This window comes from Thamnophis sirtalis, unplaced genomic scaffold (genome assembly GCF_051295495.1).
Source record: "Thamnophis sirtalis isolate CommonGarterSnake01/CBP01778 unplaced genomic scaffold, rThaSir2_p1.2 scaffold_4, whole genome shotgun sequence".
NCBI lineage: Eukaryota > Metazoa > Chordata > Lepidosauria > Squamata > Natricidae > Thamnophis > Thamnophis sirtalis.
Window position 1 is genome coordinate 4,457,083 of NW_028261384.1, and position 9,108 is coordinate 4,466,190.

General features: G+C 44.4%; 1 protein-coding gene across 1 annotated transcript in view; it reads right to left on the reverse strand.

The window, feature by feature from the left end:
• Positions 1-3,818: 3,818 nt before the first annotated feature.
• KLHL40 (kelch like family member 40) overlaps positions 3,819-9,108 on the reverse strand; it is a 9,763-nt gene continuing 4,473 nt past the window's right edge. Inside the window, exons 3-6 of the mRNA XM_087712395.1 lie at positions 8,395-8,502; positions 6,032-6,217; positions 4,853-4,999; positions 3,819-4,090 (exon numbers count right to left, since the gene is read on the reverse strand). Of these exons, the coding sequence (XP_087568521.1) occupies positions 3,979-4,090; positions 4,853-4,999; positions 6,032-6,217; positions 8,395-8,502 (553 nt within the window). The 3' untranslated portion in view covers positions 3,819-3,978. The remainder of the gene's footprint in view (positions 4,091-4,852; positions 5,000-6,031; positions 6,218-8,394; positions 8,503-9,108) is intronic.

The following is a 9,108-nucleotide window of genomic DNA, read 5'->3' on the forward strand; positions in this document are numbered from 1 at the left end:
TTTATAACAAAGCACTTTATTCTGTATAGATCTATGGAAGGGAAATTCTGCAACCCTTTTTTTAATGTATCTTAAGAATTCCTGTTTTAAAAAACTTTGCAGTGTTCCTTTTAAGCATCTTCTATAAAATCTCCATACACTGTATGTATGTATATGTATATATGTATGTGTATATGTATGTATGTATGTACGTATGTATGTATGTATATATGTATATATATAATATATACATACATACATACACACATACACATACATCATATATATATACATACATACATACATACATACATACATACACATACATATGTGTTCTGACCCCCCTCGTCCCACACCAACACACTCTGAGTCAAAGATACTTTATGGAATTTATTAACAGACAGACAGGTCCTTGGCAGCAAACCGGCACAGATAAGCCTTGGCAGAAATCCAGCCTGCCAGGCTCACAGTACTGTTCTCCAACATTAGCTCCTGCGTTGACTTCTGCAAAAGAGGCGTGTGCACAAGCAGTCCTTTTATAGTCTGGAGAGGAGCCTAATTACCACCAGCTGAGTGCAATTACTTCCTGTACTTGCGCAACAGTTCCTTACGCCTATTAGCTCTCCGTGAGGAACATCTCACTGCTAACGTCAGGATCACACTCCCTTGTCTCCTCCCCACTGGTCCAAGGCTCAGGCGCCTCCTGGTGGCCAACCAGCCTCTCTGCGCCCTGCTTGGAGTTGGAACCCTGTCCAGGGTCCTCCACATCCTCCAGAGCCGACTCATAGGGCCCCTCGCTGTCAGGAGTCTGGTGGCAGCTCCAACGGCTCCTGCTGGGCCACAACGTGTGTCTGTGTGTGTGTGCACATACACACACAAACGCACGTTGTCGAGTGTCCGAAGTCCAGTCGTGTGACCTTAAGAGGGGTCTCAACTGTTGGAACTTAGAAACTGGTTCCTAATCTCCTTTTGCGGGGTCTGTCATAACTCTAGATGGTCACTAAGTGATCAGTTGTAACCCAAGGACTACCTGTACTTTCAAGGGCTTTCAGAAGCAAGCAGCACCAGGAGAAAGGTTTAGGACTAAATCTGAATCAATATGCTTATAGTGAGATAATTAAACTTTTCTTCCGCAGAAATCCTTCTCCCTAAATGTGCTAGATTTACACACAATCCTTTTCCGCGCACCAAAATACCCCTTCAGTGGCAGGGGGGGGAGGAGGGGGAAAGTTGCCAATCTAAGCATATTTCAGGCCGTTTCTCGTTCCCGTGGCCCATGGATCCCAATGCCCTTCTCTCCGAATGAATGAAATTAAGCGTGAAGTTCCTGCCAAGCTGCTAGTCCTCTTGAGGACTCTCGTGCTAGCCGAGCTTTAAAGGGGATCTGATCCGTGTCACCAACTCGATATGACTTGAGTTATCTGTTTGCGGCATCTGCCCTCTCCATGGGGAGGCATTTTTTTTTTTGCACTAGTGATAAGATTTCGTGAAAGTTGCACTCAAAAGGTTCCCATCCTGAAAATGGCTTCCGTATCTGCCCTCCCACCCTGATTTCTGATTGGGAATGGGATTAAGGGGCCCCAAGTCATTGGAAAGCTAATTGCAAGTATCCCAAAGCTTACACTAAACCAGCTTTTAAATCTAGAATAAAACAATGGTTTTTGCAAAGACCGTGAGTTCATCGGGAAAAGGCAGATAGCACTCATCAAACAACCGTAATGGGACCTTCCCATTGCAGTCTTTATTTCGTGATGGCTTTAAATCAGCCCAGCCTTGCACAGATTTATTTGCAGTGGTCGTTAAGTGAGCGCAGCTAATAAATGCAGCCATGTTGCTACGCAATTCAGAGCATGATCACCCGGCCAGAAAGGGCGAACAGTCACAACTTTGGAACTGGGTCGTAACTCCCTTTTTTCCCCCCTGTTAAGTTGTAACTTCAAACAGTCATTAAGTGACCAGTCATAAGTCTGAACTGCAGTGTTTCTCAACCATGGCAACATTATGGACATGTGGACTTCAACCCCCAGAATTCCTCAGTCAGCCACGCTGGCTAAAGAATTCTGGGAGTTGAAGTCTACACCTCTTAAAAATTATTGTGTGAAACCCAACTCCAGATATGTTCACATTGCAGTAAGCATTTTTTTTTTTAAAAGGAATTCAGGAATTCTTTCAGCATGCCTGGCGGGTATCAGGTTGGGAAAAATCCCTTTGGCCAGAATTAAACCTGAGATTGCTTTCAATAAAAAAAAAAAAAAAGTTTTCATATTTTAAAAAGGGTGAGGTTTTTTTTCCTTGCTTCTATTAACTCATTCGTGCCGTGTTTTACAGTCAGCCGGAAATGTCTTCTGTTCCCACGAAGGTTTATCATTAAAAAGGTGAAGGATTTTTGTTTTAAAAAAATAATAAGTACTTTCTCCTCCTAGCAATACAAAGATTCCTCAACTTACAAGTGCAGAGAACAGCAACGAAGATGATTAGGGGACTGGAGGCTAAAACATATGAAGAAGGGTTGCAGGAACTGGGGATGTCTAGTTTAATGAAAAGAAGGACCAGGGGAGACATGATAGCAGTCTTCCAATATTTGAGGGGGAGGAGAGGGGTCAGGCTATTCTCCAAGGCACCTGAGGGTAGAACAAGAAGCAATGGGTGGAAACTAATCAAGGAGAGAAGCAACTTAGAACTGAGGAGAAATTTCCTAACAGTGAGAACAATTAACCAGTTGAACAGAAGTTGTAGGCGCTCCAACACTGGAGGTTTTCAAGAAGAGACTGGACAGTCACTTGTCTGAAGTGGTAGAAGGTCTCCTGCTTGAGGAGTGGGGGTTGGACTACAAGACCTTCATGGTCCCTTCCAGCTCTTATTCTAATTGATTGAATCTGGCTTCCCCATTTACTTTAAGTTCAGGCAGTCCCCAACTTAGAACAGATTGTTTAGTGACCGCCAGCAGCCCTGAAAACCGTCACACGACCGTTGCAGCATCCCCGTGTTCAACGTGATCAAAATTCAGACGTTTGGCAGCTGATTTATATTTATGACGGTCGCAGTGTCCCCGCAAGTCACGGAATCCCCTTTCGCGACCTTCCGACAAGCAAAATCCATGGGGAAGCCTGACTCGTTTAACAACTGTGTTACTGAGGTAACAACTGCAGTGATTCACTGAACAACAATGGCAGGAAAAGTCATACGAATGGGACAAAATTCACCTAACCACTGTCTCGCTTAGCAGCAGAAATATTGAGGTCAGTTGGGGGTCGTAAGTCGAGGACTACCATTAGTGCAAAATCAGAGAGACCCGGCCCATAGAATCGCCATGAATCGGACACGACTGAACAGATAAACCCCATCATCATCATCATCAGACTAGCCGATAATCCGGCATTGGCGAGGTATTTATAGGGGGAAAATGTCCGGACCAAATTTCTAATGTTGGATTTTCTCCCTTACCAGAGGGAGCCACCTGGTGGAGTACTGTGAAGCTGTTACCATGGCAATTCCACTGCGCTTGTACAGTAGAAGCCATTTTACGGCGGTATGGTAGAAGCCATTTTATGGCACAACAGGCTGTATCTTAACAGAACACACACGCTGAGGGGTTTTAGGGGTGTCTTAATCCCACAGTATTTGTTTCAAGAGAGTAAGTCATCTGTGTACCAAGTTTGGTTGAAATTCCTGAAGGCGTTCCAGAGTTATGCTGGAACACACACACACACACACAGCCATTTTTATATAGACAGATTCGAGTTGACTGTTAAAATCTAGTTGCACATATTGTCACACCGCACCCCAAAACGCAACGTGGACACAAACCCTCCTGCCCACCTCCTGGTTTCCCGAGAGAGGCAACAGACAAGGTTTTGCAAAACAAGCATCTTGTTATTTCGACCTAACGAAACCAAATCGAGGTGCCGTGATGGAGACTTTTCAAAGTAGATACGGAAAAAGGCAAGGAGGAGCGTGTGCGAAAGGCGGCCCAGATCGGAGAGGGATTCCGTCGCACGGTCATATCTTCGTCAGCCGCAGGACGTTGAGGCGCACCGGGATAAACGTGGCTCCTGAGGCGTATTGGATCTCCCGGAGGACCCCTTCCCACTTCTTCCCTTCTTCGTCATACCTGGAAAAGACACACACAAATCTTTATGAATGAATCTCGGTTGGCTCAATGTGGATATAAGAACCCTCCATCCATCTTCCTTCCTTCCCTTCCTTCTTCCTTTATTCCTTTTTCTTCGTTTCTTTTTTCTTTCCTCCTTTTCTTTCCTTCTTCCTTTCTTCCTCCCTCTCTCACACTCCATTCATCTTCTTTCCTTTCCTTTCCTTCATTTCCTTCTTTCATTCCTTTTTCTTTGTTTTTTCTTTCCTTCCTTCTTTCCTTCTTCCTTTCTTCCTCACTCCCTCTCCCCCTCCATCCATCTTTTTTCCTTCCTTAATTCCTTTTTCATTCCTTCTTTCCTTCTTCCTTTTTTCCTCCCTCTCTCTCACCCTCCATTCATCTTCCTTCCATTCCTTTTCTTAATTTCCTTCCTTCTTTCCTTCCTTTTTCTTCGTTTCATTTTTCTTTCCTTCCTTCTTTTCTTTCCTTCTTCCTTTCTTCATCCATACTTTCTTTCTTTCTTTCTTTCTTTCTTTCTTTCTTTCTTTCTTTCTTTCTTTCTTTCTTACTTACTTACTTACTTACTTACTTACTTACTTACTTACTTACTTACTTACTTAGAATTTATATGGCCCTCCATTCCCTTTCAGTGACACTAGGCACCTTTCAATTTTTCTTTGCTTGCCTTCTAAATTTATCTTTGCATTTGTAAGCTGAAATAAAATGATTAATTTTTTTTAAAGGAAGGAAGGAAAGGGATACTAATATTCAAAGGTTTCTCACCTCCAGACATCATTCATCTCGGTGGGAACGAGTTCTCCAGATTCGGTCTCGATGGTGGCAAAACCGCCAATTAAATACAGCGTGTCCCCAAGGCTCACCAGGCTGACCGAACTGCGTTCTTGGGGGAAGTCAGCAAAAGATTCCCACCTATCGAATTGCAGAAGAGGAAACAAAAACTCCCTTTTTTAAAAAAAAAAAGAAGAAGAAAAAGAAATGGAACTTCCAACTCAAATCATTTTGAAAAGCTTGATGAGGACTAGTCCCTTGGCCTGCGGGCAACAGCATTTACGCCATTTCATCCTACTGACATTTGAGTCAAAAAATGTTATTGCTTTAGGAAAGACAGAATAGCAATAGTTAGACTTATATACCGCTTCATAGGGCTTTCAGCCCTCTCTAAGCGGTTTACAGAGTCAGCATATATTGCCCCCACAGTCTGGGTCCTCATTTCACCCACCTCGGAAGGATGGAAGGCTGAGTCAACCTTGAGCCTAGTGGGATTTGAACAGCCGAACTGCTGAACTGCAGTCAGCTGAAGTAGCCTGCAGTGCTGCATTTAACCACTGCGCCACCTCGGCTCCTGCCCTGTAAAGATTAACTAGGAATCGTGTGCCACAAGAAAATGAATACAAGAAAATGAACTAATTCTACTTTATTCTAAGTCAAGGCTCTCCAAACTTGGCAACTTTAAGACTAGCGGACTTCAGCTCCCAGAATTCTGGGAGTTGAAGTCCGCAAGTCTTAAAGTTGCCAAGTTTGAAGACCTCTGTTCTAAAACAACATTAACAGAATCTTGTAATTCTGCAAGGACAAACTTCCCGCTGCTCCTTTTAATTGCTTGATGCGTTCGGGCACCTCCATCTTGAATTTATTTTTCCAACTGACCATTAGGCGATTTAGGGCTCCTGACTCTCTTATCTAACATTTATTTTCCACGGGGGGTGTTACTTTCTTGGCAGCTAGAAAGTGGGGGACGGTGAGTTCTAGTTCTCTCTTAGCCATGAAAGCCAGCTGGGTGACTTTGAGCCAATCACCAGGAGACGGTGAGTTCTAATCCCGTCTTAGCAACGAAACACAGTTGGGTGATTTTTGGGCCAGCCTCTTTCTCTCAGCCCAACCCAGCTCACAGAGTTGTTGTGGGGAAAATAAAAGGAGTTTGGGTGTGTTGGATCCACTTACTTATCCGCCACAATATCGTAAGTTTCCACCGAGTTGGTCAAACCAGAATCGGTCACTCCTGCGGCCACATAGATTTTACCCTTGTGGACTGTGGCCCCGAAAAGAGAACGAGCAACTTTCATGGGTGACAATTCCTTCCATTCAAACTTCTTGGGGTTGTACATGGTCAATGAATTCAGGCATTTCCTGCAGCCGAGAAGAGGAATGGAAAATAGTTTTCCAAACTAATTTTATTATTACATATACTTTACTCATAAAACATGACACTCAGCCAACTGAACATCCAACAATGCATTACAAATACCATTGAGTGGTGCTAATGGTTGATACAGTTTGCTACCAGCGTCCTAGGTATCAACCATTTATTATTATTATTGCAACAACAGAATTGTATCACAGCGGCCAGTTGTTTCGCCAGATTTAGCATTGATTATTAGTCGGGCCCCACCCAGGGGCCTAGGACGTCGTAACATATTTTCATAATATGCGTGCAGATCCAAGCAGTGCAGCCTTTTGCATTTGACTGATGGTGATTTTGTCAATTTTTAACTGTTTTAAATGTAATTCCAGTGCTTTTGGAATAGCACCCAGTGTGCCAATTACCACTGGAATTATCACTGCTGGTTTGTGCCATAGTCGTTGAATTTCGATATTTAAGTCCTGGTATCTTGCGATTTTTTCATGTTCCTTCTCGGCGACCCTGCTATCACCTGGTATTGCGATGTCTATGACTGTGACCTTATTTTTCTCAACCAGTGTGATGTCTGGTGTATTATGCGCCAGTATTTTGTCTGTTTGTATACGGAAATCCCACAAGATCTTGACCATCTGATTTTTGGTGACTTTTTCAGGCTGATGTTCCCACCAGTTTGTTGCTGTTTTAATTATTATTATTACTATTATCATCATCATCATCATCATCATCATCATCATCATCATCATCATCATCTTTATTATACACCCAGTTCTCGACTTATGACCGCAATTGATCCCAAAAGTTCTGTTGGTGGGCAAAACATTTATTAGGTGAATTTTGCCCCATTTCACGACCTTTCTGGCCACAGTTGTTAAGTGAATCACTGCAGTTGTTAAGTTAGTAACATGGTTGTTAAGTGAATCTGGCTTCTCCATTGACAGCATGTCAGAAGGTCAGGTGACTCCGGCACACAGCAACGGTAATAACTCTTCTTCCATCCTTCCTTCCTTCCTTCCTTCCTTCCTTCCTTCCTTCCTTCCTTCTTTCTTTCTTTCTTTCTTTCTTTCTTTCCCTCTCTCTTTTTCTTTTTTGCTTTCTTTCCCTCTCTTACTCCCTCCCTTCTTTTTTTCTTTCTTTCTTTTCCTCCCTCTCACCATTGCCCCCTTTCTCTTTCTCTTTCCCTTCCCTACCTCCCTCCCTTCCTTCCTTCCTCCCTCTTTCCTACATTGTTTCCCTCCCTCTTTTTCTTTTTTACTCCTTCCTTCCCCCTCTCCCTCCCTCCTTCCTTCCTTTCTTTTCCTCCCTCTCTACATTTCCTCCCTCTGTTTCTCCTTCTCTTTCCCTTCCCCACTCCCCCTTTTTTCCTTCATTCTTCCCCTCCCTCTTTTTCTTTTTTGCTCCTTCTATCTCTTCCTCCCTCCCTCTCTTCTTTCTTTCTTTCCCTCCCTTTCTCCATTTCCACCCTCTCTCTTTCTCTTTCCCTTTCCTCCCTTCCTACCCCTTCTTTCCTTCATTCTTTCCCTCCCTCTTTTCTTTTTTGCTCCTTCCTTCCCTCTCCTCCTCCCTCCCTCCCTTCTTTCTTTCTTTCTTCTTCCTTTGTTTTCCTCCCTCTCTCCATTTCCCCCCTCTCTTTCCCCTTCTCTTTCCCTTCCCTCCCTCCCTTCCCCTTCTTTCCTTCATTCTTTCCCTTTTTCTTTTTTACTCCTTCCTTCCCTCTCTTCCTCCCTCCCTCCCTCCTCCCTTCTTCCTTTCCTCCCTCTCTCCATTTCCCCCCTCTCTTTCTCTTTCCCTCCCTCCCTCCCTTCTTTATAAACTAATTGAATCATAGGGCTGGAAGGGACCTTGGAGGTCTTCCAAACTAACCCACCCCTGTCCGTAGCAGGGGTTCTTATACCATCCTGGACAAATGGTTATCTAATCTTTGCTGAAAAACCTCCCTCATTGGAGCACCTACAACTCTGGGTGGGAAGCTGTTCCATTGACTTAACACAGTGGTTCCCAAAGTTGGCAACTTTAAGACTTGTGGACTTCAACTCCCAGAATTCTCCAGCCAGCTCTGCTGAGCTGGCTGGAGAATTCTGGGAGTTGAAGTCCACAAGTCTTAAAGTTGCCAACTTTGGGAACCACTGACTTAACAAATGCCACTTATCAACAAGCCCAAATTCACCTGTCTGTTCCTTTGCCTCCGATGGAGTAGACCAGGTCGTTATGGGACACCACTCCGTGACCGTAGACTGCATACGGGAGGGGGTCTGCGTCCCCCCATTTAAAAGACCTGAAAGAGAAAGGAGAGGTTGGATTTGGGGACCTTTGGGGGTGACACAGCAAACGTACAGTTTCTGCAGTTTCTCGGTGCGTTACGCCCCCCCCCCCATGTATTTTATAAATAAACTAGCTGGATATCCGTGCTTCGCAATGAAACTGTGTGATCGGGCAATGCAGGAGAAATCCAGTTCACAATCCGTTGGCTCAGTGGTGGTCGGTGATTGAGACACATAAGGGAATGTCGCTCCCACCGCCTTGAGCTCCGATTCATTCTCCCTGGGGAAACCCATCATTTATGCCTCCTCTAATAAAGAGACGGTTCTGACCGAGGCTTCCCGAGAGTCTGAAGCAGCTCCTGGTCCTGACAAAAACCCCTCTTATTAATTGACTGTGAATTCTGCTCATTCACATCCAGCAAAGTCTTTCAAGGGAGGATTTACAGTCACCGACCTTATCTGGCTTGGAGAGCTGCCAGGCCGATCTCTGCAGAACTTGGCAAGGCGTCCCGGAGAGTCACGAACCAATTAAAGCGAACTAATTGTCCCCTGCAAACTCCACTCCCCTTTCGCTCCTCTTATTTCCTCTGGGAGGGGCCATTCACTGTCCACCTGTGGCC